We start from the raw sequence: 20325 nt of genomic DNA, 5'->3' as shown, positions 1-20325 counted from the left end.
CTAGACAGGATTTATTGTCGTGTCAGCATCTTCCTACCTTTACTCTTCGACTAAAAAGCTTCAACACCTAGTCGAACTCGTGATTACTTTGTTTTCTCGAGCTTTATTAATCGTTGAAAGCTGAAACCGATTAAACCAAATGTCAGCACAGTCAAATATAGATATCTTTGAGGCAGTAAGAGCAAAAATGAACCGAGCTAAATTTTTTTCTAGATCGGTTCATAGCGTTGATTTAGTGCAATAAATGGGTAGTAGTCGTGCAAAAGACGAAGGAATTCGTTTTTTCATAATCAAACTTCAATAATACATTTTATTCTACATTTTCGACTTATTTCCACACGTAGAATAATCTCTTTTCGATTAGTTTGCCATGTCCAATTCAGAATTAACTATTATACGTTCGAGTATACTCGATACATTTTCAAACTCGATTTTCACGAAAACTAAGCGAACGAAAAGATGTTATTTCCTGTCCATTTTGTTACTTTTTCGCAAGGTATCAGCTTGTACGTATCTTTCGACCGCACGAAATTCAGCTTATTAAAATTCATTACGACGAAATGAAATCACGGGTAACACAGCTTTCACGTGTTTCTAACTGCTGTCAGGTCTTCGTGTCTCGCACCGTTGCATCATATATGTAAAGCTACTTAAACAAGGTACTTAAAAGATTACGCAAACGCGACGCTAATCGAGTTTTATTAATTCATCGAATCAATTGAAGACCAATTGACCGTTACAGTGTTATTCTCGGCAGTGTTTCTACTATCTTTGATTATAATAGATCCTCTCCGTGAACATCGTCGAGACGCGCCACCCTTTAGTCTCGATAACCCTTCAGCAGCCCCTTAATCAACGTGATCCAACGAGTTGGAGGATGGGAGATGAAAGAAGGAAACGAGAACGAAAGCGAACAACGAGCGATGACACGCGGAATGAGAGAGAAAGGGAAAGCATGGCCGGAAATGAAATCGAAATTATTTTTCTCTTTTTCCCTTTCTCCCCTTTTCTCTCTGTCCGGATACACGCACACGCACGCGCCCATACACACACACACACACACGTACAACGGATCGAATGGCTGGAAAATACCATCGAACGAGAAAACAGCAGTAACGAAAGACAAAAAAAGACGAGAAAGAAAAAGGGGAAAAAGCAACGAGCCGAGAGGCTGGAACGTTAGCCGTTCTTTTTTTCCTTTCTTTTTTCCCTTTCGCAGCCGGCAAAAGCGCGTTATGTAACCACTCGTGGAATCCGGACTACGGGTTATTCTGCGTGACTCGGCTGCGTTTCATCGGCGTGCACGCTTAACCCACGAATAACACGCCTCGAACGAGCGAATGGCGCGTACACACGTTTACGGACAGGCGGCTGTGGGCCATAACATCCCATAAAGATGCAAATAGCCGATTGCCTCTCGAAATGAGAAGTATCGAACACTATTCAGGCCATAGCCCGTTCGATCACTAGACCTCTACCTCTCAATCTGTGAAACAATCTCTCTACGATGTAACCGAAAAGAGTGTGATTGAAGCGTTGCGTTCTTCGCCCAGAGATTCGATGATATCCGTGTAAATGTTCAAAGGAAAATATTCGCTAAAATATTTATCGAGCGGCAGAAATCCCTGTTTAAATTCCGCTGCTTTATCTCGCTAAAGATACGAATTTGCATAAACCTGGCCAATCTAGCGATTACGAACCAACCATTCTTCATCTGTGGATAATACATGCAACCCGCTCACGCGCTTAACAAACTTCCATTACAGTAATTGCAACGGATACACGTAGTTCAGACTTTCCCTTGTATCTACCGCAGCGTTATCCGATATGTTGTTAACGTTATATCTGTAGAACCACAATAACGAAGAAGAATGGAAGCAGACGTTTATCGAACGGATTTAATGAACGCATCATCTCGAATAAAATAAAACGCTGGTCGAACGACCTCGAACTTGCGAAGCGAGTTGAAGATAGCGACCATGACGAGAATCAATGGATTACAGCGACGAGTAAAAGGACTTACGATGTCCCAGGAAGGCCAGACAAGAAAAGAAACTCGGCAGAAACAACTTTTCCTCGTAGTCGAATGCAGTTTCACGCAACCGCGGAAAGAAACGAGGGGAACCGTTGCCAGGATACGATATAGCGAAAGGTGAGCAAGCCAAAACGGGATCTCGGAACGAGCAATGTAAATTACAATGAACGATGTAAATTACAATGGGCTGGTGGCGTTCGCCATGGAAACTACGTCGTCTAGCGCGATTAATTAAAACTTACGGTAGATTCGGCTGTTTCCTGTCAAATTTTAACGAAACCCCGAGGAAAGAATCTGGTTCGTCCGGTGGCGAGTCACCCTCGCTGATTTTCCGGCACACGCGTAAACGAACGCGCTTTAAATATTCCCAACGCGGACACTTTCATTTCCGACCGCTTCCTGTCTCGAGAAATATCATCGTAGGAAATTGTCCGCGAGCGCAACGGCTAAGAATAAGCCGAAGCATGACCGAGTTTCGCTCTTATCGTCAACTTGTTCCCTGTGTGTACTTTCGGTGGGCTCGCGGCAAACATTCCAAACGCTGCCAGACACTCGATAACACGGAATTGAATTTTAAAACGTGTAAATTCCACGTTATTAACTCTCATGGTACATTTGACGCGTTATTTTCCATTTTTGTGTACGCGGAAGATGGCTGGCATTTTACATCAAAAGAGAAATTCTGCTCTCATCTTTATGATATTACGAATATCGTAAATGAATTGCTAATTAATTTAACGATAAACGCGTCTGTCTTTGGTAAAACAGCCTTAAACTTCCGTGCATTCTTCTAACAGAACACAATGTGAAAGACTCTAAGTTTCTTAAAGGAAATAGAACTTTTGCATCGTGTGTGGAATCGTACAGACCGTGGCAATTAGCTGGATAGCTAATTACTTGTTAAATAATAACGCTAACTAACTAATTGAGACAACTGTACCAAACTAAACGTATAAACGTTAACATTTATATATATTTGCAGGATACATGTAACTGCAGTCACTGATACCTTACCAAGGGATGTGACGATAAAAGATAAATAAAAATAAGAAAGTTTTAATATATTGTGTTTTCTTCGTAAAAACGTTAGGGAAACTGTGTTTTTATTATTAATATGAACGACACAGTGGACGAAAAATATATTTTCAACGCGAGGCGAAAGAAGGTCAGACTTGAAAGAGGTAAAAGCTCTGTCATTAAAGGAAATCACGTTACCGTGGAACATTAAAAGTTGTTTCTGGATTGAAACTAAAGCCAGATTGGGACATAAAATGTTGGAGGAGAGATGAGATATAAGAGACAAGGGTTAAAATTTTCATCGACATCTATAAAGCAAAAGCATCGTACATGGGCATCGAAGCAGTAAAAACGGTTGGGAAACGTAAATAATTCGTCGATTACGTTCTTAGAAAGATGTTCCCGGCCGTTTTCCCTCCTTCTGTTCTACCCTAGAGAATCGACATGACAAAGCCACAGCCCTTGCAAGACGTACCGCCCTATTCCTGCTCGCATTGGCAACTCATTTAAATAAGAGAGACATCTCTGACGAGATAGAGATAACATGAAAGGGACCGAAGCAAGCCCTCCTCTCTCAATTCTATTGGGTGATAATCCTCCTATCCTGAATTTTTCCCGATGTTCTTCGATTATCCCATAAAACATTGCTGTGTATAGTACACCATAAATAATCGATAATACTTTCAGGCCTTTTCTTCCCTCTAATCTACCAGTAGTTTATCATGGAATATATTTTAAAAAAGAAATATAAATCTAGCTGCAAAGTATAATATAAACGCGAAAGCTTCGTAGCATCTACTATGTTAATAATAATTCACCTAGTTTGTAGCAAATTTTGTCACAACTACCAAGCGTTATACTAACAGTTATTTAGACGTTACGTTGTTACATAGACGTTATACCGTTCCAAGAAAATATACGAACAAGTCTGGGAAATTATATGAGGGGAAATAACATTTAGTACATAGCAAGTTAGTAAATAGAAAATTAGCGAGCTCGAAGACACGAGTCGTAGGCATGAGACAGGACAGAAATTCGTTACTACCACTTTGTAGGAGGGTGCTAGACGACGAGAAGGACGAGAGATACTGGTTTGGCATCTACGCAATTTCCTTCATTAGCATCGAATTTCCGCAAGATACCCTTCCCTGGCTTTAACCCATCCCCTCTGATTTTACGGCGAGCTCCTACCAACAGCTCTTTCCCCTACCACGACTTATCCCTTGCGTAAACCAAATCTCTAGTTGAACAGAGATACGAGGTATCCACCAGGTTGCCACTAGTCATTAGTAAACCAAACCTTATATAAATCAATCGATTGACCCTTGATTGGTGGTCATTACATAAATGAATCGAGTGACCTGACGAGTGCAATGATGTTGCAGACTAAATATTAAAGCTGCGTGGAATTACTGCGACACACGGAAGTATTTGAACACTTACCATAAATCATTTTTATGAATGCATTATACGTGTCGCATGATACTGTTTGAAATTTCAATGAAACTTACCGAAAATATACGTTTGAATATCACAGGGGAAAATATGTACGGTTTTCTTGATTTTCTGATTTTTATGTTATTTAATGGTTAAAGCGGTGTACTTTGATACAACATAACTAAAAAGAAATTCGATCCAAAGACACACTTAATACATTCGTGAGAGATTTCTATGAATGTTCGAATATTTTTGCGTATATAAATTTTCAGACTGGTTTCGAATTTTACCAATTTAATCATAGTGGTGGAGCCTCGTTACGCTGCTGTTTCAAAATGTTTTCTGCAGTGTATATAATTAATATATCTACAAAAAGTTTCTATAAGTATGAAATACTTTTACGAGCCACCGTAGTTGGACATCGTCTCTCTATACCTTTTCCTATCGTACACTCATTTCACATCGGTCAGCGAACAAAAATAACGCGCTCTTACAATGCAAATACGTTCTATATATTTCACGAATTCCATACCGAGCCAAAATAAATGAACTGCCGTGACCGTCTATATATCGGACATCAAGTTGTCTCGCCCAAGACAGTCGCAGTGCATTTCTACATATACAGTGATCGCTGTTGAACTTCCTTCTTTACAATATTGTTCGTTCAACGGTTATCAAGATCTAGTTATGTACTCGATTACCTCGAAAGAACAGTTGAAGAGACTGGAAAAGTAACGTCGACGTATCTTCCGTATAAATCATGTCGTCGTTTCCATATTCAACACGCAGGACGCGTAGTTAACCCCGTTGGCTATCCTGTTCGCGATCAAATTTCATTTAGCTCGATTCTCAGCAAGCAAAATGTAATTTCCATGCAAACTCTCGACCAACAGCGTAAACTTTCCTCGCTAACTAGAAGTCGAGCAGAAACGACTGGATCATCCGGGTGAACCACGAGCCAGGATAAAGGGGTGAAAGTTGCATTCGGCCGTCAGTCTTTTTTATCGAGGCTGGAATGACGGCGAATCAGGCCGAACCAAGATAAAGGTCGCTATAGACCGCAACTTTACAACTTTATGGCTGGCCAGATAACTAAGCAAATTTTACGCTTCTGCACTTTATGTGCCAAGCGACGAATGATACTTTTTTCACGATCTCAACTTCGCTCAGATCGTAAAACTCCGCTTAATCACTTTGTCCTCTAATAGATCAGCTAAGCGAGTTATCTGCTTAATCCAGCTTCGTTCTGATTAAAAGTTACCCATCCTTCATCAAGAATCCAACTACATTTTGTTCAGTCTTCCCTACTTCGTTTCCTTTAATTACTCGACGGCTGGCAAATTTTTAAGTTTTAAAAATAACCATATAACGTATAAATATATTAAATATTTTTCATGTTAGAGTACAAAATATTGCTTGCCTGAATCATTCTAACATATATGCAACTTCCAAGTTCCAGGTAAAGTCCGTGCTGTTTCTCGCAATCCTAACGAACGTAGTTCCACCTTTTTCAAAACAATATTTCTGTTTAAGCCACCGATACTTTCCTAAACTTTTAACCATCGAATCATCCATATCTCCGTAAACTTTATCCGAGTTAGCCTTTTCGAATTTAAACTGTGTTTGTTAAAAACCCCGCTACAGTTTTAAGTTATATAGGCAGCAAGACAGCAAAGACGCAAAGTTTAGTTTTTACAATAGCTATTGTTGAGCATCTACACATCCTTACTCGCACTTACATTGGTTACACGCAGTCCAACTACTTGTCATAAATTGTCCTGAATAGCATCGGACTAACTTGTTCTGGTTATCTTTAAAAATACGTCGTCGCTAATAAATACGCTTTAGAGATATCATCCTTTGTGCACAGACATCTCGTCTATGGTTTATGGTGGTAGACGTTGCTCTTATCGGTAGAAAACTTCTATCGATCTCTATTTCCAAAAGTTCTAGTCATTGATCTTTGCTAAGAGTACTTTGTCCTATCGCAAAATGCTCTTACACGGAAAGTACGGATCTAGAAAGTACTGCAGCTAGCTATACCGATAAGCTCGGTATTACGATAGACCAAGAATGATATCTATATTCTCTGATTACTCGAATTCTCTTCAACAACTGCGTTACCTTTCTTTCCACTCACACATATCGCAAAACTGATTTAATTCGATACGATCTCCACCATGTCGAGTAATACTAACCTAATACTATTGTAGTCCAGAGTGAACGAAATTTAGAAAGGAATATTTAGTGGGTAACACGATTAAAAGAGTGGCTAGATACACGCTTGAAGAGAAAACAGTATGTCGAGAGTCAGGTAGTGACGAATTCTGAAACAGCTAATCCCAGAGGGATCTAGATGGCGAAAGGAGGATTTACTATTAAATAATATGCGTATGTCAATTATGTATTGAATGCTTATTATCCATGGCACATTAAGTAAATAATAGAAAAGACGAAATAGCAATTTTACTTACGTATGTACATCTGCCTCAATTATAAAAAATCAGACATCATCAAATCTGCATGAAAAACTTTCCACTAGACTATTTCCACTAGACTAGATCGCGAAAGGAGGATTTACTATTAAATAATATGCGTATGTCAATTATGTATTGAATGCTTATTATCCATGGCACATTAAGTAAATAATAGAAAAGACGAAATAGCAATTTTACTTACGTATGTACATCTGCTTCAATTATAAAAAATCAGACATCATCAAATCTGCATGAAAAACTTTCCACTAGACTATTATTAATTGCCATAACGTCCATATATCTCCATTGTTTGAAGTAATATCCGCAATCAATCAATAATCTGCAGAAGAAAACCAAAGATTCAAAATAAACGTTAATAAACCTAAAACCGATTATATTACAATGAAGAAACAATCAAACTCAAATTTTGTCTCAAAATATTGCAATACAAGGTATTGGTGATGGTCTAACAGTGAAATAAGAGGCTAACGAAAACCGATTACGAAAAGTTCGAGACACTGTTTAATTTCGTTATAAATTCGTTATAAATAAACGTAAATTACGTAATTTAAATAAATAAATAAACGTAAATTAAATAAACGTAAATGACTAAATAAACGTAAAAAAAGAGAGCACTTTGTAGTTGAAATCTTGCTGTTCAAACACGGTAATACGTCTTGACATCACGCTTTTCGACACTACAGTAATTTGTCATCCCGCCTAAAGTTGCCTAGCTGCTTTCTGATTGGCTGAGGCGGCGTGGCGCGTTTCTTGCAAAGTAATTGGCGCGAAATTGAAATGTCTCTAGTAAAGGACAACGAACTCTGAAAATTTAGACAAAATAACAATGAGAAATTTTTAATGTTTTGTCTCTAATTGATAAAAGGCACGTACATTTTGATGAAGAAATGACTTTTTGTAAAAATCAAGGGTATATGAATCATTCTATAAATCTCGTCGCCACGGATCCAAAGTTGTCATTACGCCGATGATGCTTGAGTATACAGACGAACCTGGTGTGAAGTCAGCAGTAATGGTCTGCACCTTAGAGTGTAAAAACGCTTTAATTAAATAGTCTTCGAATAATTTATTTATCTTTCGTTAATCTAGTAGAATTTTATATGGTGACTAGAACAGGCTCGTAGAATTACGGCCAACATTATTTATTTTTGTTTCTAATCCATCAGTAATTGTACAAATACCACACATCAAACTTATTATATCAAACTTTATAAAACTTAAGATAATAGTTACATACATAGATAATAAAAAGCAATGAAAATTTACTGTTGACTTTAATAGCCATAAAACATAGTATGTATATTACTTTATTGAATTTTTATAATAACATTGTAACGCGCCGCAGATTGTGTTACAGAGGTAGATATTCGAGAATATGACGATAACTTAGACAACCGGTGTATTAACATGTGAATGTGGAAGTTGGACGGAGTGATGTGAAGCGGGCAGTGATAACAAATGTCCGCGTTCCATCTCATTTACTTCCTGCTGTTCGGTTCCTCCTATTGAACCAGTGGAACGTGCAAGACTGTTTCGTTGTCTGCACATGTACGGTGTTTCTCCAGGTGATGGAGTTTCACGACCCTGTAAGAAACATAGATTATATCCACATTTATTACAAGAAAGTATACCTATAATCTTTAATTTAAAGATTATAACATTCGATTCAAAATATATCAAAACATAGTAAGTATCTGGGAGTTTGGAAACCCACTCCATCTAATGCTATGCCATATGTATATACATATACGAAATAAATAAATCGTATATCATGTTTCATTTTATAAAAAGGGGAAATTATATTAAGCCTATTGATATTTTTCTGAATGCATAATTATTTTAGAAGGTGACGGTAAGTTTTTGGATGACCAAGTAGAAGCAAAAAAGAAGAAGATATAAATAATTAAAACTTTTCTATCAAACTTATTAGTGCTTATATTAAAAGCTTGTTTCTCAATATTTATAGATATTCTTGCACTTAACGTTACATAATATTACACTTTCAAGAATGACTTTGTTCCAGTCCAATAAGAAACAAAAAGGTTTCACTATCTCGAATAAACAATTACCATTTGGCTGTATGTTATTAATTGCATAACGCTGGAATAATCAAACATAAACAACAAATAACAGTTACCTATAACTGTATTTGAATCTGATCTAATAGCTTCTACGCATTGTCCAAGACATTTTGATTTAGGGCAGGCAGAGCGGGAATTTGTATCTCTCTTCCAATTAGACTGCAGAAGCGAAGGGATAGATTTTAAATCAACCGAAGGTACATCGAAAAACAGAAAGCACATACCTGTTTAGAAGGACCACAGCATGTTGCATGATTACAAGGCTTGTCAGTCTTTGGACAATCTAGTACACAATCTTCGGTCGGTGTTTCCTTGACCTCGCTGTTAGAGTGGTACTAGAATATCAATAATAGTTCCTCAATCAATTATCAATATATTTTATATCTTTTTGTAGTTTCGTTATTTTGTTACCACTAAAATCCTACATTTATCCAATTTTTATGTAGAATATACACTCATGTTGATACAATAGTATAAAGAACGTCAAATTAAATATATCACTTGCTGTATTAATCACTAATACGTAATACTTATATGTACGATACAAATTACTTACATCAATAAATTCAGGTTGAATTGTCGTAGAATGTATGCCCTCGTTATGAAAAAATTCTTTCACTTGCTCAGCTATTTTCATATATTCTGACAGATTTCTGCATTTTATATGCGCTGAAGCGATAATACGATCACCAGCTAACTGCCACACATGGAATTCATGTACAGCCAAAACACCGTCTACGTTTTCTAGTAAACGTTGCTGAATGGCATCCACCTAAAATAACATATTCTGTTTAGATTTGTTACGGCTAAACAGTATGAAAATTAAAATTACACCATAAAAATTAATCAACGATCAATTAGCTAAAAAATTCGCTAATAAAAATAATAAAAACCTTTTTATTTGATATAGATCTGTTTATAGAAATTTGTACATGTTAATAGAAAATCTCGGTAACGGATATTACTACTGATACTATTCTTATTACTTCTCGTATATTATCTAGAAATTATAGAATCTAGAATGATTCAAATTACCTGAATATGTGTCGGTACAGTCTGCAATAAAATCAGTGCAGATTCTTGGAGTAATGGCCATACCGATTGTAAAATAAGAATAACTATTAAGAGCGAGAGAGCTGGATCAATGTAAAATCTGTAAAAAGAAACAAACATTAAGAGTACTACCGAAGATATTAGATCGTTAAATAGAAATAAATCTGTACATTAGTATACGATTTATATTATAGGATATGTTAGGTAATTTATGCAATATTTACCTATATTTCCATTCTGTCAGCCAAACAATTAAAGCAGAAACTATCACAATCACAGATCCTAGTGCATCCGAGAGTACATGAAGAAACACACCGCGCATATTCATTTGACTCGCATCGTGTACATGGCCGTGTGTCCTTTTGACTTGTGGCGTCGATGGCCTATAACTATCATCATTTTCATTGTCATCCGTTCCTACTAGAGTACTCAATCGGTTGTGACTTCGAGATATGCCATGCGAATGTGCATGAGAACTCCTATGTTCTGCAACCAGAATTATATAACTACATGTAAGAACAAATATTAATTTCTTAATAACATTTACCATGAAAGAGACATAATCCAATAATATTCACTAATAATCCAAGTGCTCCAACCCCTACAAGCAATTTCGCTTCATGTATTTCTTCTACTTCGATAAATCTTTTACACGCCTCCACGGTAATACTGAAACACAATGCGACTAAAAAAACGGCGTTGACTAAAGCTCCTAAAACTTCAGCTCTGGCCCAACCAAATGTGTTTTTGGACCATTTCTTTGGTGACATCTGTAAACAGGACGGAATTTCTAAAATAATGTTCTCAAAATATATTCAGAAAAATAATCAAAGGAAAGGATTTGAGGAAACACAAGATATAAAATTTATAACTGCGATGAGCTTTATAATGTTAATTACAAATTAGCGAATTATGATGCCAAATAAATTCTTGCTGAACAATTACTTGATATTTATTTATGTCGATACAATTACTTGATATTTATCTTGTTCTACCTACCTTGACGGAAAGAAATGCAACGACCAAAGCTGCTACATCAGACAACATATGAAAACTGTCAGCTATCAAAGCCATACAGTTTGTTAGGTAGCCCACAACTATTTCGACTAGGAAAAATAGACCGGTGAGCCATAACATCGTTAATAAACGACATTTCTTTCCTGTGTAACGACCCATAGTAACGTTGGTACCTAAAAATAATATTTCAATTTTATAGAAAAATAACTAAACAATATAAAATTGTATACAATGAGAATTATTGCACGATTATTAACCTAACTTCTTTGTGTCAAAAGTTCAATCTAGAAAAACATATAGTAAATACAGAATAAAGGAAAAAACACAAGATTTTAAATATACAAAGTGTGACAATTGAGAAAATGTAAAAACTGTATTTTCGAAATTCATAAACAACTCTATTTTTCCAATTTGCTTTCTTCTTTGGATATCATTAAAAATATACTTTGATCGTAATATTAATGCGTTCTTGCAATACTTAATTTATCGAGTATATTCGTTTTACAAAATTTATTACCGATTAGAAATCAGCAAGAAATAGGCATTCTGCGCATCGACGATACTTTCCACAGAATTTTATCGGTTGAAAGGTCTTCCATAACTAAAATTTCATCAAAACGTCCCTTACAAATATTGCATACTATTACGTTACACTCAGCAGTGGATACCAACGACAAATTTTTATCCCGTGTTGAATATAATTTTAACGAGGTAAAAAGATCAGCTATGTTTCGTCAAATGTAATTATATTTCACTCTTCGAAAACGAGTTATGATAATAAGAATTAATTAACAATTTTTCACGCAGTTTATCCTCCAACGTGATCACCAATGTAACATTATTAAGGACAAACGTTTGCGGTATATTTATGTTATATATATATATATATGTTATTCTTGGAAAAAATGTTTTGGTAATTGACCCGCCACGATCAATTTATTTCTCGTGAAATTTATTAATAACCTCTTATTATTATTAACAGATTCCAAATTAGTACGTCATAACGAGGAGCAGCGACATCATGTTGAAAGCAGAGATGTTGCCTTAGTGTTATTGACGTGTCGTCTAAAAAATGTTGAATAAATACACGTGGTCCTGAAGAAACGTCGTTACGCGGTGAAAAACACCTGTGTACTTCGTACAACAATTTTATTTAACAGGTTCGGAACACGCTATATGGGCTTGGAATAACAAGGTTTGATTTCGACTCACGCGAACTAGCTTCTGATTTTCTAGTTCCTTGAAACTCCTATAAATGCTCCTATCGTTCCCTAAAATTGATGGAAATCCAATCATTAGAAAAGAATAAGACGACGCGACGCAAACACTGGTAGACCTAATGTTCATTCTTATCTTCGTGAGCACAAGGTTGCGCTTTTATCCCTTATCTGAAATGGCGACATCTAGGAAAAATTTTAAGGTGCATAGGTAGGCTGGTTAACAACTCTGCAAATCTTGATTGTTATTTCTATCTAGATTAGCGCGTAAAACTACAATCCGGACGTATCCGGAACCAGTTTTTTTACGCGTTCTGATCACAAATCATTATCAGATGTAACTCACCCTGAAGTACAAGCAACTCGTTAATAAAATTTTATAATCGCGAAAAAAATCACTGAATTATTAATTATTTCGAAATATTAAATCGTCCGAAAAGCTTCTTTCGTTTATAAGGAAATAATGGATGCACAATATTTTTCGTTTTATATTATTTTATCGAATTACGTATGATCCACTTTGTCCTATCAAAATAAAGATCACAACGTTCGACAGATTAGGTTTCTTATTTGTATAAAGATGCATCGTTATAAAAGACGGATCTGTAAAAGAAAGATACTTTTCGGACGACCTAATACTAATACGTACACGAGAGCACGCGTAAGTACAACTAAGCACAAGAGAGTATGTAAATACTTTTGTGAACGCATAATAACAATCGTCCTTCACACCTGACACTGTATAGTAACATTGATTGTAACTTCACAAAAGTAGTGTATGTGTAGATTTCGTACGTAATTCCTCGCAATAAAACTTCAATGTAATATGCAGAGATATATAGGAAGATATATGTACAATCTACACGGTTCTCTTCAGTCTACAATTTTCGCCGTATATTGTGCGACAAGGAAAAACACTTGTGAATAATAAAGCTATTTTAGTCGTTTAATGTTATTTATCTTTCTGTCCAACTTTACTATCAGCAATGGTCTGAAAGTATTTCACTGTAGTAACTGATTCCTATCATTTAATTGAGTCCTGTTTACTTTAGGTCAAGAACTTATATGTAACAACTTTTAGTACTAACATACCACTTAACCAGGGATAACAGACACATAATACAATGCCAAGGGAACAGAAAAGAACATATTCATAAGAATTTCGTTATATTTTTTGGCAACGGTAAATATTTCCAACGAAATAAAAATTCGTACAGTCATAAAAGAACGAAAGATCACAACACGGTTATCAACGAGATGTAAAAATTTCTTTCCACTAAATCTCCCACCGATAGTAACATTTTTGTTTGTTACATCACGCGCATTCACCACGCTCACAGTCATATTTTATAATTAATACGTGTACTTTGTGAAGGAAGAATGAATATAAAGTGGGCAAACGAAGCGGACGAATATCGCGAATAAATTCGATGAAATATCTTAAGCCACCAGCTTTAGAATAATCCTCCTCTTCTTTTTGTTCCAATATCAAACGAAACTTCGTTCTCCAACTTTTAATTATTAAAATATCATCAACCGTTAAAATCTAAAGCTTAGCACTAATTTATCGCTACACGCTCCACACTAAATATTCAAAAAGTACTAAGCGAAGTAATTAAAGCCATAAAAAAAAAAGTAAACAAAGCTTAGTCGTCATTAAGGATAACACGGTATACAATCCGAACGAATTTAAAGAAAAACAATTATAGAAGGATTCCTAACGACGACTGAAAGTAAAAAAGAATCCTCCATGGTAGAACGAAAAACATAAAACCGTAATTAAAGACATTAAATACACGTATAACTTGTATGTATATTATTGTACGTATATATATATATACATATACACTTGTATGTATATTAAGCATAACACATAAACAATCAAATGGAGTACGAGAGATTAGGAATGATATATTGCAAAATAATCAAGTAAAGCAAATAGAGCACGTCCAGACAAAAGCATGGACGTTTCAGTAAAATAAAGGATTATATATACAACATGTCCAACATTCGAAATAAAAGAAACAATGTTATATCAGATTTACAACAAGTCACTAGCCTTCCTGCTCATACTTTCGTCAAGAACTAGAGCAATTGAAATTTTGACCGAGATGTCCTCAAGGTAAAACAGGAAATAGATGGACAACAATGGCATCGAACTTACAGGCAATTATTAAAAACAATTATACGAATTAATCTCAAGTCTAGATCTATGCAACATATCAAGTCCAGATCCGAACGAAATAGAAAAAAAAATTAAAAAATTATGTACCAGAAAAAGCATGAAAATACCTGCTGAAGCTATATAAGTGTATATGGAGCAACATTTCCCAAACAAATGACATGAAGCCATTGTAATACCCATTTTGAAACCTGGAAAAGAAAAACATCTCACATACAGTTACCGGCCCATCGTACTTACGTAATACTTATACGAATTAATTGAAAAAATATAAAAGATTGCGATGATACTTAAAAAATATAACATTATCGCGAATTACCAAAATGGTTTCAGATCTAATCGATCGATAACCACGTAACATTAATATCCAGCATATGGAACGATTTCATCAACCAGCGTTTAATCGATAATAATTTGTGCTGGTATCGAACACAGAACAGGCGAATATAAGTTTTAAGAAACTATCTTAACATGAGATATATGTTGGAGTAGTGTTAATGGATCTTCGTCTGATTGCTAAGAAATATTAAGAAGAGCCTTATAAAATTCAAACCTAAACGTTGCCACATTCCCAATGTTTCATAATCACAGACGATATTATAATGACTACAAGTAAAAATCTCCAAATATCAAAAACATTGCTTCGAAACACATAGAACAAACCCCAGAAGTTTACTAAGAGAACTGGGTTTCTTACAAAACAAAACTGTCGTTATCGTTGGGCTAAGACTCTGGCTAAGAATACAAAAGCCATCAGTCTTAGTTGAAATAACAATTTCTGCATTAATATCCAGATAAGCTAGGAAGATATTGTCTTATTTTCGAGTTAGGATTTTCGAGTAAGGAGAATTTGGCGAACGAAGACGACTTAAAGAGGCTTTGTACAAGAGTTGATATTCTTCGAATAGAACTCAAAAAGAAAGAAGTTCAACTTTTAAAGGCATATGTTCTATCTTCGAAGAGAAATTGGTGGGCCAACTTGTTTATCAGTGCTCCGAGGTATAGTTCCAAATTGTGTTGAAAAGAACTATACGTAACAGGAATAAGAGGACAATATTGAAGATTCTATGGCTGCTCCAATTGTCAGACATTGATTCTACTAAACATTTATGGGATCTGGTAGATAGGAACTAAAAGCAAAACCTCTTCCTCTACAAAGGAAAGCATGTGAAAGAAACTGCAAGAAACATAAGTTACAATATCTGTGAAACGCTCGTGAAATCATGCGAAATTGGACAAATGAACAACAAATATGCCAAGCACCAATTAAGGCAAGGAACTAAAACGCAATCGATGAAACAAGCAGTTAATTGGCGAAATATATATGGTTATTTTTAGTCTAGATTATGGTAATATTAATAACAAAAAGGGAGAGGAAGAGAATAATTTTGATTGATTAATATTTTACTTACCAGCTTTAACACCCTATTTATTCAAATTATAGAATACGTCTAGGGTACCAATAGGAGTGTACTCTTTAAAGAAGTCTCCTTAGTGTAAGATTCTTTTAGAGATTAACTTTATAACATCTCGTATGGTCGCCATCTCCATCTCACTGATCTAAACCTCGTTGAATCGGGATGGAAAGTTAGAGTAAATTGTAAAATCTGGAAAAGTGAAGGAAGACCGATGGAATTCAATAAGGATACAGTGACATGGAACAGCTAAACAAAATTTAATTGTTAGAGTCTCAAAGAACTGATCGAGAAACTTAGCTCGAATCATTCTATCGTTCATTGGTACCTAAAGCGTCTAGGAAAGATATTGTACAGAAAATAGAAAAATGATTTCATACGATTTATCCGAAAAAATCTTCAGAGGTATTAGTATATACTCTTCTCTCCTAACTCGTCTAACTCGTGTGCCATCTTTAATCGGATCGTGGCAGGGATCTAAAGGAACTTCATAAAACATTGTCGAACATTGAAAAATCAGTAGGAAATATAAACTGCTGGTATCGATGATCTGCCATAAATATAAAAGAAACTTGGCATTTTTTATGAGATGTCCTACATGAGAGGAGAGAAGAAAAGGGCAAACGACAGGAAGGATGCACAGCAAGGAGGCTAAAACCAAAGTTGCAATAGTTTTTAGTCATTAGTTGCTAATTTGTAGTTTATAGTTTATAGTTTTAGTTTTTAGAGATAGAATAATTAAGGGAGTGCAATAGAATAGAGTGGAAAAGAGGGGAGGTAGACATATAAGAAGAGAAATAGACATAAGAGATGTAAAACCGAAAGTTCGTCCAAAGCCGAAAGGCACGGACTAAGCAATAATAAAAAAAAATAAATAAATAAATAAATAAAATATGAGATGTCCTAATATTGAAAATTTGGAGAAAAATCTCAGAAGTCTGATTAAAATAATAGAATAATTTTAAAACAAAAGACATGGAAATTGTGTTTTTCTTATTATCACCCGTCGTTAACCGAGATATCGCCGATGACGCGTAAGAGATAACAAAGACGCTCGCTCTGGCGAATCAGTTTCGGCTAATGGTGGGGTTAACTCTGCATCTATTAACGAAGCAAGAAATGCGTCTATTAACGAGGCAATACTATACTTGACATAATACAGTAAAGACTACTCAATGCTGAGTTCATCGGCAGTGAAAGGATACTTTTGTGAGCAACAAATAACGTATGACGAACTCGTCAGCGAACACCGCAGCTAGGCGTTACATCTGAAGATTTACTCGCCAAAGATCTGCTCGTATCTGGCTCGCGAATTGTCAGCTCTAGTATGAATACAATGATATTTCTGTTTATGAATAGTCTGTAGCAGCTCGCGAATTGATCGTGAACTGCTGGCAAATAGTTCTGGCCAATTGTGAATCCAATATATCTGCTACGGAACAGCCAGCAAGTACGATTGGTAAACACAACTCTTCAAGGTCTTTATACTTATTTCGTTGACAATTTGACAAATTAAATTAATGTAACCAAATTTTATGATAATATCGGGTTTGATCTTATTTTAATCAGAAAGATGTTATCAAGATATTGAACGATTCTTTGTTAACAAAAAAATAAAAATTAAACATTTTTTATCATTAATTTAATATTGTCTTACAGATGTGAAGGTGACACAGATCTTGAAAAGGAAAAAATTACTCGCTTGACTGATCCCCCCTTGAGAGAGCCCCGACCCCATTTATGGGGATGCAACAATTAAAATACAGTCCTTTGTGAACATTTGGAGTCTTGTTGATAATATTTATGTTATAAAAAGATACCAACATAACATTTTCTAGAAACTATTTTTCATGTTGAAATGCAATACTTTTCAATTCTTCAATATTTTAGATATAAAAATAAACTCTTCTTTTAATTACAATACTTAGTATACAATGTAATTATTTATAAATTATAAATTATAAATAAATTATAAACTATTTTATTAATTTTAATATTTTTAATACATCTCAATAACTAATAGCAACACAGTTCTACTACCAAAAATATAATAGATGTGTGATATATCTTCTCATTTCAGCAAATTAACAAGAACTAGTTTTGATATCAATGTTATACATAAGTACCTATATACATGATGCCATAAGATGATGTCATTGAGTGGTTCGTAACTACATGAAAATATTGTCACTTTTCTGGTGATAAGTACAGATAACAAATGACACTTTCAAATTCATTCTTGTTATCATGAAAGGATCACAGTTCTGGATTTTTCAACACGGAATATCAATAAAAATATCTATCAATGTCTTAGTAAATTGAGGTATTAATATTTTGTACATTGTGATATTTCTTGTATGTTCTACTTTGTTATATTCTGAATAAGAATGTGATGACTAAAACCGTAAATTAAACAAGGCACACATATGATTTACACTAACATTGGATTCAACAAACCTACATTACACTCATTCCGGAAAAATGAAGGCTATAACTCCAACTTTTTATAATGTACAGTGCAAAAAAGTAGCAATACATTTCTAGAATGATCGTGGTGAATCATGAAATGTCCTATCTAAAACAGATCTTGTACACTTGACATAAACAACCATAAATTTATAGTTGAGGCAATTTTTCTCAAAAACTGCAAAAATATCAAACACATTGTTTAGACCACAATTTATATGTTAGATCACAATGAGCATTCTGTATACACAAAATGTTTTTGTGTAACTTGCTTAATATTCATGCTTGTATGTTAATATCGTTCTTAGATTATTTACTATTTATTTTTACGTGTATATTAAAATGTTAGTTTCAAGTAACATAAATACACAATTACAATGTAGTTTAAGATAAAGAAGATCAACAGATTATTAAAGTACCTTGCAAATACATGGTAACGAACGATCATTATTTTGACATTATACAACTAAATAAGATCGCCTAGACTAGTTGTATTAAAAACATGTTATTAATAAAAAAACATTTAAGGACATAAAGTTAGGTACTTCATCTTATCTAGGTTAGATAAAGATTAATTCATGTTTCTTTGTTAATAACATGCTATTTACTTTCTATCTGACCGTCAAATGTAAACACACTGTAAATAAAATCAATAGAATCAGTGTGAAAACTAATGGTTCTTTAACATCATTTTTAACAAAATGGTTCAATGGCAGTATATGATTTCTTTGATTAATTTGGCCCTTGTGATGATTACAATATAGGTAAACAGATTTGGCTATTAATACTATGTCACATGTAATACTTTTTATCAATAGTATTTTTGAATCATTTGATAATATTATTGTTTTATATAATTTATTAATAATGAATTATATTTAATTGTACAAATGTTTTAGTAATAATGTTAAACTTTCATAAGAAAAACATCAAAATAATAAGATCAACAAAAATTCTCAAATATTTTATGCATTATGTGAATTAATAGTTGTTTTAATATATTCTGTCTCTCCACATAAATAGAACATATATATTATAAAATTTATAAGAAATTAAGTATAGCCTTTATTGTAACATTTGAAATTATATTTTGTAAAAGAGTTTTTATTTTACGAATGTTGATGATTGCCACTATATATTACAAACATGATAGTAAATATAATCACAAAAATTAATAATGAATATGTTTTATTATGTTATTAACGTAACATATCAATCTGTTTTACACATTTAATAATAATAATAAAATTTATAATCTTTAGAACACAACCTTATTCAACAACAAAAAATATTATTACATATATTTAAAGAGAATACTCGTAAAACAATATTTAGAAACAACATTTAAATACTTCATAAGTTAATAACAACGTTATTTGCTCCATTCTTATGAGATTCATTATAAATATTATAAACACAATGTTATAAACACAATAGTTGTACTTACTTTATAATAAAATATTATAATTCTTGCTATAATGTATCAAAATTGCATCGAGTAACACCAACACGAACTGTTTATGGACATGTTACACAGTACTGATGTGTATTCACGAGTACAAGAACTAATAAAAACTGACATTAGATTTTTTTTAAATACTCCAAAACACTAACTATCTCAATTCATTTTTAAAAAACTAAAGTGTACAAAACATTCACATTTAATCCCAGTTTAACAAAATTCTTGTATAACGTTACGTTACAAAACCACTAACAAAGTAACAATAAAGATAGATAATCAAATATCACTATACTTTTTTGAAACTACCAACAGTAGCCATAATGATACATTATGTACTGAAATTGACTAGCAAAAATGAACTGAGTTGTTTCTTCTTTAATCTATGTTTATATACTATGTATAGAAGGTAAACTTCCCTTGCTATTGTTTTTAAGCATATATATAT

General features: G+C 34.0%; 1 protein-coding gene and 1 long non-coding RNA gene across 6 annotated transcripts; one reads left to right on the top strand and one right to left on the bottom strand.

Annotated features, from left to right (window-relative positions):
* Positions 1–8113: 8113 nt before the first annotated feature.
* LOC126870453 (zinc transporter 1) lies at positions 8114–20241 on the bottom strand. Of its 5 annotated transcripts, none has more exons than XM_050628195.1 (10): positions 19866–20238; positions 15950–16144; positions 14648–14728; positions 11121–11311; positions 10669–10891; positions 10346–10607; positions 10104–10221; positions 9625–9840; positions 9293–9403; positions 8114–8571 (listed from the first exon to the last, which is right to left on the bottom strand). In XM_050628195.1, exons 3-10 carry the CDS (start codon positions 14718–14720, stop codon positions 8374–8376), a joined length of 1392 nt encoding a protein of 463 aa, XP_050484152.1. In that variant the 5' UTR covers positions 14721–14728; positions 15950–16144; positions 19866–20238; the 3' UTR covers positions 8114–8373. The 5 variants fall into 5 exon arrangements, with proteins under 5 accessions (XP_050484152.1, XP_050484154.1, XP_050484155.1 ...); XM_050628196.1 differs by lacking the exon at positions 8114–8571 and adding an exon at positions 8802–9227 and having other exon boundaries at positions 19866–20241; XM_050628197.1 differs by lacking the exon at positions 14648–14728 and having other exon boundaries at positions 19866–20237.
* Positions 16357–17968, top strand: LOC126870458 (uncharacterized). The gene is made up of 2 exons (XR_007691339.1): positions 16357–17430; positions 17612–17968. It is a non-coding gene; the product is annotated as an uncharacterized LOC126870458 (long non-coding RNA).
* Positions 20242–20325: the final 84 nt, after the last annotated feature.

Source organism: Bombus huntii, chromosome 10 (assembly GCF_024542735.1).
Source record: "Bombus huntii isolate Logan2020A chromosome 10, iyBomHunt1.1, whole genome shotgun sequence".
In the NCBI taxonomy this organism is placed as follows: Eukaryota; Metazoa; Arthropoda; class Insecta; order Hymenoptera; family Apidae; genus Bombus; species Bombus huntii.
Note: the sequence above shows the minus strand (reverse complement) of the source record. Positions and strands in the feature narration are given on the sequence as shown.